This window comes from Magnolia sinica, chromosome 17 (assembly GCF_029962835.1).
Source record: "Magnolia sinica isolate HGM2019 chromosome 17, MsV1, whole genome shotgun sequence".
In the NCBI taxonomy this organism is placed as follows: Eukaryota; Viridiplantae; Streptophyta; class Magnoliopsida; order Magnoliales; family Magnoliaceae; genus Magnolia; species Magnolia sinica.
In genome coordinates, this window is record NC_080589.1 from 44,592,315 (window position 1) to 44,612,891 (window position 20,577).

General features: G+C 40.0%; 1 protein-coding gene and 1 non-coding gene across 2 annotated transcripts; both read left to right on the plus strand.

Annotated features, from left to right (window-relative positions):
• Positions 1-1,494: 1,494 nt before the first annotated feature.
• LOC131232072 (small nucleolar RNA R71) lies at positions 1,495-1,601 on the plus strand. The gene has a single exon (XR_009164676.1). It is a non-coding gene; the product is annotated as a small nucleolar RNA R71 (small nucleolar RNA).
• A 12,179-nt stretch (positions 1,602-13,780) lies between these two features.
• LOC131231113 (probable leucine-rich repeat receptor-like protein kinase At1g35710) lies at positions 13,781-19,764 on the plus strand. The gene is made up of 2 exons (XM_058227205.1): positions 13,781-17,693; positions 19,196-19,764. Exons 1-2 carry the CDS (start codon positions 13,880-13,882, stop codon positions 19,552-19,554), a joined length of 4,173 nt encoding a protein of 1,390 aa, XP_058083188.1. The 5' UTR covers positions 13,781-13,879; the 3' UTR covers positions 19,555-19,764.
• The last annotated feature ends 813 nt before the right edge of the window (positions 19,765-20,577 follow it).

Sequence of the window (20,577 nt, forward strand, 5' to 3'; positions counted from 1 at the left end):
GACATAGTCATGACACCATTCCTGCAATTGATAATTACGTTTGAAGTGGCAAGGAATGGGCGACCAAGAATGACAGGAATCTGAGTGCTCATGTTATTGATAGGTTCGGTGTCCAGGATGATAAAATCTATAGGGTAGTAAAATCTATCAACTTGGACCAACACATCCTCAATTATCTCTCTTGGTACACGAACAGAGCGATCAGCAAGTTGTAGTGTAGTTAGGGTGGGTTTTAATTCACCCAAACCTAACTGTTTGTATACCGAGTAGGGAATCAGATTGACGCTCGCTCCTAAGTCAAAATGTGCGTGATCAATTCGATGGTCCTCGATTACACATGATATGGTTGGGCTACCAGGATCTTTAAATTTCTATGGCACATCTTGCTTTAGGATGACACTCACTTTCTCGGTCAAGAAGATCTTCTTTTGAATACTCTACTGTCGTTTGGTCGTGCATAAGTCTTTCAGGAATTTGGTATATGAAGGTATCTGTTTTATGACATCAAGTAAAGAAATGTTGACTTTCACTTGTTTCAACACCTTTAGGATATCCTGAGAGTTAGAGAGAGGTTTTGGTGTGACCAACCGTTGGGGAAATGGAGCAACTGGCTTTTCTAGAAGTTCCGGTTCTATTTTTTGTGGGGCCTCACTAAATCCATCATTGTTGTCCTCTTCCGGTTCTTGAGGCTTTTCGGGCCTAACCGAAAGGGTTTTATCAATGATCTTCCCACTCCTAACAGTGGTGATGGATTTAGCGTGCTCCATTTGATTTGAAGAGCTGGGATTACTTATTTCGTATTGCGGTTTAGGATTGGGGAGCGGTTGTGCAGGAAGCATCCCCTTTTCTATAACTGTCATACGTGAATCCATCTTTTACATAAAATCTCGCATTGCCAAGGTCAGTTCTTGCATGGAATTTTGAACCGGTTCTTCTTGAGGTTTCCCCTGATTTGGATTTTGATTGAAGAAACTTTGAGGGGTAGCAGTTTGTCCATTTCTCCAACTAAAGTTTGGATGATTTTTTCAATCAGGATTGTACATATTAGAGGTCGGTCAATTGAAAGGTCTTTAATAAGTATTTACGGCATTGGATTGTTCATTCAATACTTCTCGAAAGGCGGGTATCGTAGGACAATTTTTAGTTGTATGAATATTGCAATCACAGATGCCGCAAACACTTTCATTAACCTTATCCTTCTTTCCTTCCATGGCCTCAAATTTTCTTATGAGCGTAGTCACTTTATACTTGAGATCATCCTCTTCTTTTAAGAGATACAATCCACCTTTCTCCTTAGATTGAGTTGGCCTAGACGTGGTGTTCGATTTTGGGTAATAGTCCCATGATTGTGTTTTTTCAGCAAGACTATCGAGGTAATCCCATACCTCGTCAACATTTTTATTAATGAATTCTCCATTACACATTGTCTCGACCATTTGGCACAAGGAAGATGTCAGTCCATCATAGAAAAAATTTGTAATACGCCACATTTCAAAGCCGTGTTGTAGGCATGAACTGACCAAATCCTTGAACCTTTCCCAACATTGGTAAAATGTTTCATCTTCCTTTTGGGTGAAGTTCATGATTGCTTTTCTAAGGGTAATCGTTTTATGATGTGAAAAAAATTTCTTTATAAATTCCCTTTGCATATCATTCCATGTGTCAATGGATCTAGGACGCAGTGAATGTAACCACGTTTTAGCCTTCTCCTTCAAGGAAAAAGGAAAGAGTTTCAGCCTGACTATGTCCTCAGACACATTTTGAAAATATAAAGTGGCTATGATCTCATCAAACTCTTTCGAATGTAGATATGGTTCTTCAGATTCAAGCCCATGGAACTTATGAAGGAGTTGGATAACCCCTGGCTTGATGTCCATATATCCTGTATTTTCAGAAAAAATCATGCATGAGGGCGTACTCACCCCCGCTGGTTGTAAATAATCTCGTAAAGTACGAGGCGGGGGTGCTTGATGCACCTCATTCTCATCCTGAATGTCCTCCACCCTGGGTTGAGGTAGAAGAGGTTGGTTCTCAGCCATCACTTCAATTAACTCAGGGAATTTCGAGTGGTGTTTAGTCCTGCGATGGATAGTTAACCCCTCAACCAATCCTCCTTCAGTCAAGAGACGTCGAGTGTTGTCACGGGCCCACTTGGGCATGAAACACTCGCAGCCCTCAATCAAATTCGAAACCTAATCCTAAGAAAGGAAAAGAAAATCTAGAAAGAAAGAGAGGGTTGGAAAGAAGTTACCAAATTGGAGTCCCTAAGTTAAAAACCTGCAAAAGAAAACAAAACAAGTCAGTTTCTAAAGAGAATGTCTAAAATTAGAAAATCCTTAAAAAGAAAGATAGAAGTAAACTAGTTTCTAAAAGAAGAAATTCCTAAAAGAAAGTGGAAATTTCTAAAATAAATTAGGAAAGTCCTAAACTAGAAAGTAAGTTACTAAAAGAGATCTAAAAAATAGAAAGTAGAGAAAGAGCTAACCGAATTAGAAATTTCTATCTTAAAAGCCTATAAAATAGGAAGGTTAGTTTCTAAACAAAAAGTCTATAAGTAGAAAATTTCTTAAAAAAAAAATTAACAAACAAAGTTAGATTCTAACAGAGTTAGAATTAGAAACTTGCTAAAAAAAAAATAAATCCTAATTTAGAAATAGCAAGGAAGAAATTAAGAAAGAAATTACCAACTTAGAAACCTATCTCAAAATCCTACAAAACGGAAAAAATAAGTTAGTTTCTAAAAATCAGGAAAAACAAAAAATCTAAGGTTAGAAAAATCCTAATCTTAAACTAATCCCAAAACTAATTAATTTCAAAAAGCGTAACCGTCAATCCCCGGCAACGGCGCCAAAAACTTGTTCACTCCCCAAGTATAGGGTTGTGATGTAGTAATAAACTCGGTGAGACCGAGGTCGAATCCCAAGAGACTGATACATGTACGTTATCTGAAACTAAGTAGAACTAGAATTAGACTAAGATAAAATCTAAATCGAATGTAATTTGATGAATAATGATGAAATAATTATCTAAATTTTAAAGAATTCAGGGAAAGGAAACTAGGGATTCAGAGGATCCACTTATAGAGATCAGGGAGATCTTATGCCTGCATCAAAAACTCAACTGGACTTAGAGTGCATCTTCATCTAGTTGAAGGGTGTAACCACGAAGATCAAAACTGAACTTCCTTTGATCTAATTTTCAAGGGATGAAAGGTATATGAATTAGAATGGATTCTATCACCAAACCATGCCCAAGAGACAAAGTAAACAACAGAATTAAACTAATTACCAACCAATCAACAATATATGAAGGTTAGGAAGGGTACCGTCATCCGACCATGCCCAGGAGACGATAGTGAACAATAAGGCTTCCTGACGTCATACACATAAAAGGAAAGGAACATGCTCAAAGCTATCGCAGACCCATTGTAATTTCAGTCACAACAGACCATTAAAGGCTAAAAACATTCCCTTAATAATCAAACTAAAATTAAATTTAGTTCATAAATTAAAATTAAATTAAAAGCATAAAAATAGAGTCTCCCATCTCACTACAAGCTTCACCTCTTAGCCCTAGTTAAGAGGTTTAGCCCAACATGATTGGACCAGATCTCAGAGAAATCATAAAAAGACTGTAAATAAAACAAATAAACAATTCTAAAAACCACTCTCTCTCTCTCTCTCTCTCTCTCTCTCTCTCTCTCTCTCTCTCTCTCTAACTGACGTTCCCAGCCACTGATTTTGCCTCCACGGTTGCCCGTCCAAGATTGGGTGATGCCCCTCTCTCTCGTTTCCTTTTCTTTTATAGCAATAGGGAGGTCGGTGGTTGGAGTCGAGCACTGACGTCTCTTTCGCAGTTCGTTTGCAATAGAGCTGGACTCCCTATTTCACGTAGAAAAAATCGCAAAAACAGCTTGCGTTTGAAGGATTACCTCGGACGGCCGATCGTCCATCCTTTCTGCCTAACTCCATGGCTGGGATAATCCCAGACCTGAGCATCCTCTGGACTGTCTGGATTTGCCGACCAACCACATCCATGATCGTGCTCTAGCCCGCAATTTCCGAACGTGCATAAGCAGCACCATCGGACTGACGCTGGACGTTGGTGGGGCCCATTTCTTGGTTTTGGTCGCAAGATCCAATCCGTTCATTGGATGAAGAACGAAAAATCAGTTAGAAATGACGTGGTATGGCTTGCATTCGGTGTGGCCCACAGAGATTTTTCTTGCACCGTTCGTTTCTTTTAGACGGTTTGAAAACTGATCTTCATTGTCTTCTGCAATTCGGTCACCTAGGCTTGGATGAGAGGGCACGTAGGCTCCTGATGGACAGTCCAGATTAGATCGTTGGTGTATGGTGGTGGCCCACAAAGGACAACTGCAACCCATGTTGCGAAACAGAGGCTACGTCGCGTCTTGCGCTGAGGTTGGTTGGACCCATTATTGAATTTAACAAAGAAATCCACTCGTTCATTGGAAACGTGGCGAAAAACCCATCGAGAATGGATGGTTCTTGACTGCTTTCGGTGTGGCCCACAGACTCTTTCATTCCGCCGTCCATCTTGTGTTTGATCGCTATTTACACATGTGTGCACGCATGGGAATAGAAGGACACCTAAGCGGGGGTCCAGCCTCCCCTCTGGACGCAATGGATGGTCCAGATCTTGTAAAAGGATGATGAGTGGGGCCCACTGGTGAAAAATGATGAGCGAACGCCCGTCCGCTGAAGCTGTTTACGCAAAGAAGACGGGTCAGTGCACACTGACTCGTTTTTTTAGTTTTTATGGTGTACACGCACTGGCCATGTGGGATCCATCGTGATGTATATGTACAATCCGTTCTGTCTATCTCTTTTCTTATATCTTTTTAACAGTTGGGAATAAATTTGAGGCATATCCAGATTGCAGGTGGGCCTATAATCTAGATTTTAGGGGCTAATTTGTCCGTTAGGCCACTTTCAAAAGGATCCAAGGGATGAATTTCGACGTGAACGGTTAATTTATGGTCTTGAGGCCATCTATGAAGTTTCCAATTGAATAGATGGTGAGAACCTTATGATCTTGCATTCTAGACGTCTTTCAGGCCACCTGTGCTTTAGTTTCTCAATTTTCTCAGATCTCTAGCGTGTAAGTCTGTGCATCTTGGTCCCCTGGAGTCCGTCCCTTGCCTTGGTGAATTCTGAGCGCTAAATCCATACCTTTAGCATCATTTTTCAATCCAAGCTCGTAAATACACCTTCCATCACAAATACGATTAAATCAAGCCGTTAAACAGTACCACGTTCATAAATCCAGGCAATAACTAGGGTCTGATATGTAATATTTAACCTTCAACATTATGACCGCCTTATTGGGCTTGACAACCATCGCAGGAACCGAGCCCAAATAGTATCCAGAAACGTACAACTTGAGCCCTGAGCAAAGTGTGTTAGAAACGCAAATATCTTTAGAAAATGAACCAGAACTTAAGTGAATTGGACCATTCGCTTACGAGCAAAATTGAAGACTTCAAACCGTCAGTTTCTAACCAACTTTTATCCGTGAATCAGGAAAATTTCCCTACACATGTTAGTATACTTGTGGCCCTGATCGAGTGACGATGACCGTTGAACTAATACAGGTCCTCCACGGTCGATCCACAAATCCGATCGAACCAAAAGTATAACCTGGCTTAGATCCATAGTCAAGGAACTTACTCCATGACGCAGGTGAGTAATGGGCCTCCAAATGAGTCCCGTTTGCTCAAAACAGACACCCTTTGGTTATAACCTAAGTATACCATGGCCTTGGGGCCATTTGAACCAATTCTGGACCTATTTAAGGACCTTAAACCCCCACATTCCCATTCCATACGAATTTTCTCTAAACCCTAGGAGAGAGAGGAGAGAAAAGAAGAGAAAAGAATGAGGACAAGAGAGAGAGTTTGGAAGATCGAGGCGGTGTTTCTCTCTTACGACTACACGCAGTAGATTGTCTTTACATCTAGCAACACAAGCCATTCCAACTCCGATTTGGGTAAGAAACCCTAACCCTACTCTTGTTTTAGGAATCCAAACAGAGGAATTGACGAAATAGCTAACCTATTTCATGATTTAGGTAGCCGCTGTTCTGTAGACGGGGATGTAGTGTATGAACCGAGTTCGTAATGGGCGTATCGACGAAAGGTACATATTATAAATGTTTAGGTTATGGTTTTCAAGGCTTTAAATGTCAGCAATGATTTATGTCTGACTTGATTGCTGCCATATGATCTTAGTTACGATGTATTTGATAAACTATACATGTGTGTGCACTATGTGAATATAAAATGCATTTTATGTGTTTGTTGAAATGTTTGAATGAAAGTGAAATTATGATTTATACTGGCCATGACTATTAATCTAGAATATATGTTTGTTGTGTGTATGACAACTCCTTTATGAAAGGATTTGTCATAATATATGCTATAACTAATTTAGTTTGTGTATATAGTATTATGTAGTGTAAGTGTTTGATAAAATGTCTAAATGAGAAATTGTTTGATAAATCGCTTCCAACAAGGGTGTTGAGATGGGAATCTCAACTACCTTATCCATATTTGTAGTTTCCTTCATATGATGTAACTTTCTGCTATGTGATTTATGGATAAAATGTATATGTATAACAACATGTTCAATGTATTTAATAAAATGCTCAAATGAAAATTATGTTTAAATTATTTGTTAAATGTTGTTATGATTAACATATGTGACTACCTATTGCATTTGAGTATGATTGGGACTACTACGTAGTCCAGGCAATCGGTAATGGTTCTCGACTGAGTGGCCGAACTAGTTTCGCCACATTAGATACGTTCGATGAATCCGAGCCGTACGGTGATTGTCGACAGTGGTTAGGCCACGCGGAGTGCTTACGCGATCTATGTCGATCAATTCAACGTGCGCTTATACCAATCGCACATGTCAAATAACCCGATTGGCCTATTGCGTGTTTTCCATGTATGGACACTACTGCTTGAATCTAAGGTACTACTTACCAATGTAAAGCCTATTTCAACCATGGTACCAAGATCTGCTAAGACTCATGCGCCGGACATGGTAGTGTATGGGACACCATGGTCGAGCTGTCGGCCTATGCTGGGGTGACGAGCCTCCCCGTAGTGACCAGTGAGTAACCCAAACTCGTGAGTCGAATATGGTAGTGTATGGGACACTGTATTCGAGCTGTCGGCTTACGTTCAGGTGACAAGCCTTCTGTAGTTACCTCGAGTATAAGTTAGGCCTACGCTGAGGTGACGAGCCTCCCCATAATGACCTCGAGTACAAACTCATGAACTTACCTATCCACTGCTTTTCATCATGGGTGATGCCCTACAACTTGCCTATCGTATGTGATTAACTAGGATTGACGACCCTAGATGGATCATTGTTTGGATAAGTGATATAAAGAGAGGTACCTTAGCTTTTCGACCCTGTTGTATAAATACGCCTAATAAATTACTTGTCTAATATATTCATGCACCGTATTACATGTGCTTTGGTAAGGAAGCACATGTTTAGGGAGTTTGTCATGTGCGATCGTGAGATGATGTCGCTGAGGAAGTGCATACGAGAGCATGCATCATTACGCATATCATTCATGCATTAATAAGAGTAGTTAGGAAATGTTTGTTATATTATTTTATCATTACTGCTTGACTGAATTGATAATATGTTAACCTTTGCCTTATATTACTACTGAGTTGATCACTCACTCCCACTCTGGCACAGTGTTTTAAAATACCAACCAGACTTTGATTTAGATGCAAGTTGTGATGAGGCTTACGTGATGGAGCCGGACTTTTTTGACTAGGAGGAGGAGTTCTCCTACGTTTAGCTCTCAGGGGGGTCTGTGTAGACCTAGAGTTGCGTCGTCCGGATTACAGGGATATTAGATTGTGGAACATTTACATTTTGATATATTATATATTTTGAAACAGATTATGTATATATTCAGCTTAGTAGCACATTCATACTCTAGAGATTATGAAACACGTATATACTTTATATACTTATCTAAGTCTTCCGTTTGCTTAATTACATTAACTCTGGAGTATGATATATTGTTTTAGTGTAATCTCACTCATGTTTAATGCACTAATATGGACAACATTTAAACATCATTATCTATGTTGCATAAGTGATGCGTTGGAACTCGGGAGTTGAGCTTTGCTCGACCCTTGAATTTCGGGGCGTTACAGAGAGAGATAGAGAGAGAGAGAGAGAAAGAGAGAGAGAAGCTTGAGCGCGGCGGGTTAAGGAAGGGAAATGGTATGAGAGGAACGGACGGATACGATAGGGTTTCTATTTTAATTTTTTTTAATTTTTAAATATAATATAATATACATTAATATATAATAATAATAATAATAATATATTCAAGTCGAGCCAAGCTCGAGCTTCCAGCCAAGCCGAGTTCGAGTCGAGTCGAGTCAAACTTCACTATGTTTGAACTTGGCTTGTTTTCAAAACGAGCTGGGTCATATAAAGCTAGGCTTGCCTTAATTCATCATTCGAGTCGAGTGAAGTCGAGCTAGATCGAGCCAAGCCGAGCTTTTCGAGCTAGCTTGGCTCGTGTACAGCCCTACCTGGATTGCACTTTCAAAATTTTTCTATATGTGAAACAGAAGTAATGGTTTTACAGGTATTTTATCAAACACCTTCTAAGCAACATAAAAACCGAGAAAAACCAAGAAAAAAAAAAGGATATTTGTTTCACCTACACCTTCCTTGCCAACAGCCACACTTCTTTGAGTCAGGCACTTGGTGAGCAACATCAATGGCAAAGTAACTGAGTCACTGAGCTGGTTTAATCCGAGTTCGATTCGAGCTGGATTCAATCCGAGTCAAGTCAAGCTGGGGCCTGCTCGAACTCGGCTCGAACTCATTTTTGAGCTCAAAAAATCAGCTCGATTGGGCTCAAACTCAGCTTTGAATCGAGCTTTTTTGAGTCGAGTTGAGTGAGCTAACCGAGCTAGCTCGGTTGGTGTACACCCCTAGGTAAAACACTCAAACATCTATATCTCAGGATGTTGTCCACCTGATATTTGAATCTGCATGATTTTTGGTAATCCATCGTAAAATAGGCTGGAAAACAAAGGTTGGACAGCATTGATAACACATCATCAGGGTGGGCCCTCCAGTAGGGGTAACACCTGGTAAGTTGTCACCCGCGAAACACCTAAATCGCTATTGTTAAAAGCAGGCCTGGCCAGTTGGTCAAAGTCACTGGGGAAGCGGACTGCGTCCTGCTCACGCTGGACGGACTCAGTCCAGGGGCTCTGTGGGGCCACCATGATGTGATGTATGAGTTTTTTTTTTTTTTTTCCACACGGTTTATCTATTTTCTATATCATTTTAGGGCTATGCACAAAGTTAAAGCAAATGTAAGGATTAAGTTGACCACACTGTTGGGATTGAACGCACACAATTAAAAACTTAATGAATGCTACAGAATTTTTTATCGAACTTGAAAAAATTTCCCCTCATCCAGGTTTATGTGACCTTATGAACATGTTCGATGACAAATAAACATCACGTGGGGTCATATGAAGGTTTCAACTGTGGGTGTTATTATCACTTATGTTTCTTTTAGTGTGGTCCACTTGAGCTTTATATCTGCCTTGTTTTGGGCTTCAACCCTAGAATAATATGAAAAAAAATGGATGAACAGTGTGGATCAAACCGATAAATCACAGTGGCCCCATAAATCTCCTGCTGGGAATTTCCATCCAGGAAGGCAGCACTGTGCAAAAGAAAAACTTGCGGTAGACTTGGTCCTACAAACCAATTACAAACCAAATAAAGCAATAAAAGAGCCGGGCCCATTTTCAATCCCATGCATAACTCTTTGGAATCCAGCAGCACCCCACAAAAACATGAGACTTGAGACTCTAAAGATAGGGAAGACTTGATTCACACGGACAATAACCAGTGACAGCCGTCGCAGGAAGTTTTTGCATTTGGAAGCTAGCTAGGGCCCCTTTAAGACAATTCCACCCCATTCATCGGTTTTTTCATATCATTTTAGAACATGATACAAAAGAGAAACAGACAGATCTAAAAATTAAATGTGCCACATGAGAGGAAAATTGGGGATAATTGGGGATTGATTGACCGCCATTGAAACATTCATATGACCACATGAGTTTTTTTTTTATTTTATTTTAAAGATCATTCCAATGGAAATGACCTTATGAACGAATCCGATAGCATATAAACATCAATTAGCATCCGAAATTCAGAGTAGCCATGAAAAAATGGATTTTGTACCCCACGGTGATTGCATACATAATATTAGCGTGCTGAGTAGATTCTATGAGGCCATCATAATGTATATGTCTTATCCACGCCCATCCTTTTTAGCAGTCCATTTTAGGGCGTAAGCTCAAAGTTAATGGATATCCAAAGCTCACGTGGATCACATGGGTATAATGCCGTCCACTATTTAAAGCTTCCTAAGGCCCATAGTACTGTTTATTTGTCATCCAACCTGATCATGATGAAGGGAAAATACAAATATCAGCTTGATCCAAAACTTCTTTGGCTCTCAAGAAGCTTTCAACCATAAGTGTTTAAATCCCGCTATTTCCGGTGGTGTGGTTCACTTGAGCTTTGGATATGCTTCAATTTAGAGCTCAAGCCTTAAAATGAGCTAGCAAAACAGATAAATGGCATGATAAGACACATACATATGGTGGTGTGGCCCACTTCATTCTAGAGCATCTAACATCTTTGCATCAAATAATATTTAATTTAGTTTCATCCGCGACGTTGGAGACCCCCAAATCCCTAAGTCTCAGTAATTGTTTTGACCATAACTTGTTGGTTAAATCATGGCCATCTAGGTTTAGATGATAATCTCATGACCATTCAACTCTAGAAGACTATTAACCATCTACAGCTGCTTTGCCCTCTCAAACTATCGTCGGTAATTTCATCTGCTTTATTTACATTTTGTACATTGTATTTATACCGCATCATGTTCAGTTTAATAAAATCAACATTTGGCCTTATATTTCCTGTTTCATCTTTTAGTGTGTACTTCATTTCTAGTCCTTATTTTATAATCATTGTGATAAAAGTTTTGTTTTCAAGGTAAAATTAAAAAATTCATCCGAAGGACTAACCCTTATTTTCATAAATTGTATTATTCGTTATCGATCAATGACCGAGTAGTTAGTTAGGCTAGTCTTCATAGATCTGGTTCTAATCCGACACCTAGGGTCACCCAGTGTTTGGTTTCATTTGAGATCATTACGGCATGCTTCACACACACACACACACAATTAAAATCGAACAATTCACTACACATGTGGCCGCATGTCCAAAGAAACCCAACAACCCACTAGAGCATACTAGGTGCCACATGTTCGAGAGAACAGATCGATGATTTCTAACCATGGATTTTAAAATTTCATTTCACAAGGTATTCAGCAATCGAAGTGAAATTGTCCAACACATCCTAGAATCCAGATTTAAAGATACATTTTTAAGCAAGTTTGGTCCAGCACCTGTGGACTTTGTTGGCCATGTTATTATAACAATCTACTTTTCTTATGTCTATGGCCCCACCTTGTGAGTTAAGGGTCCTATTTTTGGGCCAATGAATCTTCATATCGGTCCTTAATGTTACATATATGACATAGGTGTCAGGAATCATCTCTAAAACCTCTTTTTGTACAAATTGACTGACATTCTCTTCTTTATTTCATCAAATGTTTAAGCTTGGATTCATCACCGCTGCCATGTTTAAGTTTGGATTCATCACCGCTCCAAAGAACAAAAAACCTCCACAATTTAGGCAGTGTGGCAAAGGGTGGGACTAGTTTGGAGTGAGTGGTCCGCTGTAAGATAGACTACTCAAATCCTCACCCGAGTCATAGCCGATGGACCCATGGCCCGAGCTTAACCCATTAGGCCCGAGAATCACTCCTTAGGCCCATTTATTTACGGGCTCTTATTTCAGGCCCCTTAGTCACTTTTATGAGATTTAGGAATTGAAACCTTCTGTTAATACTTGTGTCTACTTTAACAAGCTCCGAAACACTTCCCAGTAAGCACACCTAAGCCTAGCTTAGTTAGAATCAGGCCAAGCTAACTAGCAACTTGATTCAAAAGTATGGGAGACTTGACTCTAAAAGTAGAATATGAATCTAAACTCATCCCATCATGGGCCCATCTCATTAGAATCTGGCAGCACCCAACAAAAAAAGAAAGACTTAGGCTATAAAAAAGAGGAGAAACTTGACTCTAAACATAGAATCAGAGCCCAAATCTAACCCCTTGAGGGCCCCACTCGAAATCTTGATGCTCTTTGTAAAAGACTTGAATAAAAATATAGAATTTTTACCCAAAACCATCCAGTTACATGCTCAATTCCTGGAAATCTGGCAGCACCTAATAAAGAAAAAGAAAAGGAAAGAGAGAGACAGAGAGAGACTACTCTAAACGTAGAAGACAAGTCCAACCAATACCATCCAATCATGGGCCCCACTCCTTGAAATATCGCAGATGCAACTTGCCTGTAAGCCAGGGTTACATGAATCCCTTGTGACCTTAAGCTCTATGGGGGCAGTTGTGATGTCTTTGTTGCTCCATTAATTGTGCCAGCCCATGTTAGGAGGTGATGTTGATAATCAGAAAGATTTAGAAACTAAAGTGAGCCACAGCACATAAAATAGTGGGGATAGAAACAGGCCACCGTTAAAACTTTCCAAAGGCTGCTCACCTGATGTTTATATGGCATCCAAAACAGTTCATAAGTTGATTTCCAAGCAGATGAAGGGAAAGACCAACATCAGCCTGGTCCAAAACTTTTTTGGCCCATAGGAAGTTTTTTATGGTGCTTGTCCATTCACCACTGTTTCTAGTTGTGTGGCCCATTTGAGATTTTGCTTTATTTTTCAAACGAGGTCCTAAAATGGACGAACACAATGGATAGATGGAGTGGATATAACACAAGCATCACAGTGGGCCTCATAAAGCCTAGGATAAGGGTAGATTCATATAAGCTTATATTACCGGCAATTCGCATTAGATGCCACTTTCCCATGCCCCACCATAGAAGTAGCCTCAGACAGAAGCTTAAGACATGAGCGCAATCATAAGGCAGATTTAAAACTCAAGTGAGCCACATGATAGGAAGTAGTCCTACTTGAACACCCTGTGTGCAGGGGCGCAGGCAATTCACATCCATTCATATGCCAAATTCAAAGCAGCCAATTTCTTGGGGGTATGGAAGTTTTGTATGAAACTAATATTTGTATTTTCCCTTCATGCATGTTAAGAACCACCTTATGAACATATTAGGTGGTATATAAGCATCAAGGTGCTGTAGGAAGGAATCAATGATCCGCATTTGTATCTCCACTATTTCTTGTTATGTGGCCCACGAGCATTTTGGATCTCTCTCATGTTTGGTCTCATCTCCAAGAATGAACTGGTGAAACAGATGGACTGAGTGAATATAAAATAAACATCATGGTGCACCCCACATGGCCTGGGGATTACTGAATAACCCGGGTCAAGGCAGGTCACTTCCATCCCGAGTGTAGCGTTGGCATTTTTCACTCTGTTTTTACTGATAGGAAATATCAGCGTTGCGGTTTCACTCTGTTTTTCTGTTTTTACTGATAGAAAGGAAATATCAGCGTTGCGTTAGGAACACGTTACATCAGAACTAATGTGATGATAGAAAATCAGAAAACAAGAATTCTCTGTTACATGCCTTCAAAAAAAAAAAAAAAAAAAATCTCTCTATCATAAGAGTAACATGAGCTGTGCTTGACCTGAGTACCAACAACCTTCTACCTATAAATACCCACCCATTGTAAGTTCGTAACATACCATAAGCAACAGCAGCCATGGCTATACAGAAATCTCTCCCACTTGCTTTTCTACTCATTTTGCTAGCCTTTCTTTTGTCGCATGCAACATCATTTGCAACAGCAGCACCAACTCCTGCACTCTCGGAAGCAGAGGCTCTCATGAAATGGAAAGCCAGTCTCTCTCCAGCACAAGCTCTCCATTCATGGTCGCTTCCTGCTACTAATGCTACCACCAACTCAATATCTCCATGCAAATGGTTTGGGATCTCATGCAACGACCCTGGAAACATAACAGCGATAAGCTTATCGAGTGTGGGCTTGCAAGGTAAGCTTGATAACTTGAACTTCCCGTCATTTCCAAACCTCCTCCGTCTCAATCTCAGTGGCAACAACCTCACTGGAACCATCCCAGACCATATTGGCACTCTTTCCAGACTCATCTCCCTTCAGTTCCAGAACAATCGACTCACTGGGAAAATTCCATCTCAAATTGGACTGCTTAAACATCTCCAGATCCTACGCCTGTGGGGAAATAAAATCAGCGGTTCAATGCCTCTTCAAATAGGGAATCTGCATAATCTGACTCAGTTAAATTTACACTCAAACCACCTCAATGGGCTAATCCCTCCAACTATAGGTAACTTGACAAAGCTGAAAATCCTCTACCTCTTTAATAACCAAGTTTCTGGTTCAATTCCACCAGAAATAGGGAATCTGGTTAATCTCATGGAGCTTAGCATGTCTTTTAACCTTCTGACAGGTTCTATCCCTTCCACTTTAGGGAAATTGACAAAGCTCACAATTTTGTATTTACACACAAACCAGATTTCAAGCACAATTCCTGCAGAGTTAGGGAATCTCAAGAACTTGGTTGACCTACAATTGAACCGAAACAATCTGACTGGTTCGATCCCTCCATCTTTAGGTAACTTGAAAAAGCTGAAAATCCTCTACCTCTATGACAACCAAGTTTCTGGTTCAATTCCACCAGAAATAGGGAATCTGGTTAATCTTAATGAGCTTGACATGTCCAGTAACCTTCTAACAGGTTCTATCCCTTCCACTTTAGGAAACTTGGCAAAACTGACACTCCTCCAGCTCTTTGACAATCAAATTTCTGGTTCTATTCCTCCACAAGCAGGGAATCTGGTTAATCTCAAAAAGCTTGATTTGTCCATTAACCTTCTAACAGCTTCTATCCCTACCACTTTAGGAAATCTGACAAAGCTTTCCATCTTGTACCTGGACCAAAATCGAATCTCTGGCTCCATTCCTTCACAAATTGGGAATCTACAAGATCTGGTTCAGTTGACGTTGTTCCAAAACAATATTACTGGTCCCATCCCTCCCTCTTTAGGTAATTCGAGGAACCTTACAATTTTGTATCTCTATGACAACCAAGTTTCTGGTTCAATTCCCCCAGAAATAGGGAATCTTGTTAATCTCAATGAGCTTGACATGTCCAGTAACCTTCTAACAGGTTCTATCCCTTCCACTTTAGGCAACTTGTCAAAACTGACACTCCTCCAGCTCTTTGACAATCAAATTTCTGGTTCTATTCCTCCACAGGTAGGGAATCTGGTTAATCTCAAAAATCTTGACTTGTCCATTAACCTTCTAACAGGTTCTATCCCTATCACTTTAGGAAATCTGATCAAGCTTTCCATCTTGCACCTGGACCAAAATCGAATCTCTGGCTTCATTCCTTCGGAAATCGGGAATCTTCAAGATCTTCTTGAGTTGACGTTGTTCCTAAACAATCTGACTGGTCCTATCCCTCTTGCTTTGGGTAATTTGTCCATGCTCACAATTTTGTATTTATCCAGAAATCAGATTTCAGGCACTATTCCTGCAGAATTAGGGAATCTCAAGAATTTGGTTGAGCTGACGTTGTACCAAAACAATCTGGTTGGTCCGATCCCCCCCGCTTTAGGTCATTTGAGCAACCTTGCATTTTTGTCTCTCCACACCAACCAAGTTTCTGGTTCAATTCCACCAGAAATAGGGAATCTTGTTAATCTAAAGGATCTTGAGATGTCCAGTAACCTTCTAACAGGTTCTCTCCCTTCCACTTTAGGAAACTTGACCAAGCTTACTTCCTTGGCCCTTGTTCACTGTCAATTATCTGGGTCCTTGCCTCAAGAAATGACAAACATGACAAATCTTTCTAAACTCTACTTGGATGGCAACAACCTCGCTGGCTATTTACCTCAGTTATGTCATGATGGATCTCTTCAAGTCTTCACTGCATTTGACAACCATTTCACTGGGGAGATCCCGAGAAGCTTCAGAAACTGCACTAGCTTAACAAGAGTGCAACTCAACAGAAACCGACTTGCTGCAAATGTATCGGAAGCCTTTGGTGTATACCCGCATCTCACGTTCATGGATGTCAGTGACAACATGTTGTTTGGTGAACTCTCACCGAACTGGGGGGAATGCAGAAACTTGACAATGCTGCGACTCTCCGGGAACAGGATCACCGGTAGAATTCCTCCCGAGATTGGGCAGCTGCTGCAGCTAAGAGTGCTTGGTCTTTCTTCGAACCAACTCACAGGCGAGATTCCAAAGGAATTTGAGGCACTGACTTCTTTGTTCAACTTGACTTTAAATGATAACAGGCTTTCTGGTCACGTACCCCAAGAGATTGGAAAACTATCCAATTTGGAGGTTCTTGACTTGTCAATGAATGACCTAAGTGGTCCAATACCACCTCAATTAGGAGATTGCTCCAAACTCCAGTATTTGAAATCGAGCGAAAATTATTTGAATGGAAGCATTCCTTTTCAGATCAGTAACCTCGTGTACCTACAGGGCTTACTAGATCTAAGTCATAACTCCCTCAATGGAGAGATACCACCACAACTCGCAAAATTGGTTCGTCTGGAAAAGTTAAACCTCTCCCACAACTTGCTGTCAGGCACCATTCCTCCTCCTTTTGAAGGGATGTTCAGCTTGCAATCCATTGATTTTTCATATAATGCTTTGGAAGGTCCTCTTCCCAACAGCAAAAGCTTTCAAAAGGCTCCTGCGGAGGCATTTATAAATAATAGAGGCTTGTGTGGTGAAGTGCAAGGTTTGCGACCTTGCAATGCCTCTTCAATAAGTCATGGAAATGCAAAGAAAGACCATAGAGTTGTGATCCTCATTATTCTTCCGCTCTCGGTGGCCTTGTTTCTTTTATTTGCAATCATTGGCATTTCTTCCATTTATTATCAAAGAAGAAATATAGAGAAAGGAGTTCTTGAGAGCAGTAGTGGAAATCCATTTTCAATATGGAATTATGATGGAATTGTTGTGTTCAAAGATATCTTGGAGGCAACAGAGGGTTTTGATGATAAATATTACATCGGAACTGGAGGGTATGGGAAAGTTTACAAAGCAAATCTACCAACGGGCCAGGTAGTAGCTGTGAAGAAACTTCACCCACTCGAAAGTGGGGTTCAATCCAATCAAAGAAGTTTTAAAAATGAGATACGAGCATTAACTGAAATCCGTCATCACAACATTGTGAAGCTTCATGGCTTTTGTTCCCATGCTCAATGCTCGTTTCTAGTCTATGAGTACATGGAAAGGGGAAGCTTGGCAAGCATCCTACGCAATGACGAAGGAGCTGCACAGTTGGACTGGACTCTAAGAGTGAAGGTTATTAAAGGTGTGGCCCATGCTTTATCTTATATGCACCATGATTGCATACCGCCGATTGTCCATCGAGACCTAACATGCAACAACGTTCTATTGAATTCAAAACTTGAGGCTAGTGTCTCTGATTATGGCACTGCCCGATTGCTGATACCTGATTCGTCCAATTGGACTACACTCGCAGGCACTTATGGATACATTGCTCCAGGTTAGTCATTAATACCTTCTCAATGCTTTATTAGTTTTATTATAAATTGACCTTTAGTTTTCTTAAGCTTTCATAATTTTTGTTGGCAACCATGTAGTATAAAGTTTGTGCATTAGTTACCACACTATTGTTAGGCGTGGCAATCTACAGTGACTGGAATATGAGAAATTTCATATTTGAAAAGTTTCCCTTTTCTCTCTAAGATTCCTTAATCCAATGACTATAAGAAGCCTTGCAAAGATAATATGGTTGTATGGTAAGTCAAAGCTATTAAATTCATGGCACTGACCATATTTTTAACTGTACTTTTATTGGCTACCAATTGGTTGGATAGAATCATTCCACATTTATGGGACCTTCCCATCTACAATATGGGTCAGTTTTCATATGGTCTGGATTGATTTACATACATATACCAAGTTTAGATGGATGAGTTATGGCTATTTAAGAAATAATTGAAAATGCTCATGGCTTGTAGCCCTTACAAGTAAATTCCAAAATGATGCATCAGGAAATGTGGCATCGTTCAATGCTCTACCAAGAGATCCCAGAGCATGGTTGGGTTTTCTCCATCATACAAGGGTTCCACAGCTTTAAGATTGAAACTGTCCATGTTATGTCCCACACAATGAATGCCCCACGCAACAAAAGAAGTTTCGAAATGGGAAAATCCTAGCCATTGAATCTATGGTCTTTCTTTGTTGAATGTGCACAATTGCCTTTTTTTTTCTTGATTATCTATCTGATGGCCCACTAAAATGGTTAGGATAGAGAATTGCTAATGCATGACCCATCCAAATTGGGGCCCACTATGTCAATGGTTTGGATCTTGGAACTATGGCCCCACCAATACAGACTTAAAAACTTGGTAGAATCTCATAAATACTCTTGGGTGGAGCATATATTTTGGTTGTTTCCTTTACTTTCAAATATATACTTTTAGAGAGAGATTTAACTTGTCTGTCCAGAATATTGATACAAGTAATTATGCTAAAGCCATTTTAATATTAGGAACACTGCCTGTATCACCCAATCCATGATTGCTATGCACAGCATTACACTCTAGTTCACACATACCAAATTCTCAAGCATCTGGGACATCTGTGGCATACTTAAAACTAGGCCCAACCATGCCAGATGACCCAACACAATGATTAGGGTAGTCCCCTTATCAGGCACACCACCACCACGTCAGAATAATGGATAGTTTTGAGAGAGAGAAAAACAAAAAAACAAAAGCCAACGGCATGCACTCAATTTATATATGCATCATGCCTTGCAAGATCATTTGAAAGTTTGGTCCATCTAATTCACCCCCTAGATATACCAAACACATCTCTTGGCGCATGCTCAGTTGGTAGAGATGCCTTGGGTTAGCAAACCCAAAATCCTAAAAAATATGAAACCTATATTAAGAAACCTAGGTTCGTTTATATGTGAATAAGAGTTTAAATGATTAGCAAAGATTAAAGAACATCATTGAACTACCTTTATTCTTGCAGAGCTTGCATATACAATGAAGGTTACTGAAAAATGCGACGTATATAGCTTTGGTGTTGTGGCACTTGAAGTGATGATGGGAAGGCATCCTGGGGAGCTCATCTCCTCTTTGTCATCACCAAATAGAGATGATAAACTACTAAAGGATATGTTGGACCAACGTCTCTCCAATCCGATGGCGGACATTGCACAAGAAGTCATATTTGCGGTGTCCATAGCACTTGCATGTATTCGGTCAGATCCGGACTCTCGGCCAACCATGCACCATGTGGCTCAAGAGCTATCTGTTGGTGGGCCTTCTTTCTCTCAAGAGCCATTTGATGCACTTACATTTCATCAACTGATTGATCTCAGGGTATAATTGGGTGTATGAAAATCATTGAGCTTGTGGTATTATTGTATATGTCTATTGTATGAAAATAATAAAGCACACGTCTTTTTTTTATTATGATATGTACACAATTCAGTGTGTGGAATCAATGTTTATCTAGAATGTAGATTTCTTGGATCCGTGATAAAAATCCAAATGTAAAAATAAATGTAGGTTCAAAGAATAAAGATATTTCTTGCATGATGGTTATCTTCTAACCTAAGGTTTGTATACTAAAGAATTTAGCTTCTAGCAATTGTAATTATTTTCTTGATATCAGTACTGATGTGTTAGCGAAAGTAGAAGAATGAGTTTATTTATTTGTTTGAAGAAGGCATAAATTGTTGGCGTGAGCTATAAACAACCAATAGAGTTGTTGGCATGAGCTAAACAACCAAGAGAGATTTTAGCATTGTAAACAACCAAGAGAGTTGTTGGCGTGAGCTAAACAACCAAGAGAGATTTAAGATATTTGAAATTTGTAACATCCTGTAGCATGAGTGTAGGAGACGGAATTGTATAGCAAAGAGGTTTTATTTATTTATTTTTATTTTTTATTTTGTATATAACCTACGATTGAATGAAAAAGATGGAAGACAGAATTTTTTGATATGGCATTAAAGCCAAACGAGTTCTGACTTCCTGTTTTACAACCCTAACTATACCTCCATTCATGGCAGACTCTAATGATCCGAACTCCTCTGGCGGTATGTCCAATCTCTCTGACTCTATCCTTGAATTGACTACAAGGATGACCGAGGTTTTGAACAGCACTCGGACCCCGACCATCACCACTGAAACATCCGCTACTTCGATCGGCATTAAGTTGGATAGTTCCAACTATGCACTGTGGTCCCAGGTTGTCGAGATGTATATCTCTGGCAAGGACAAACTGGGGTACATTAACGACGACTTTCCCCAGCCGCTACCAACTGATCCTTCCTTTCGCAAGTGGCGTACCGATAACGCCATTGTTAAAGGTTGGTTAATTTCTTTCATGGAATCGTCCTTAAT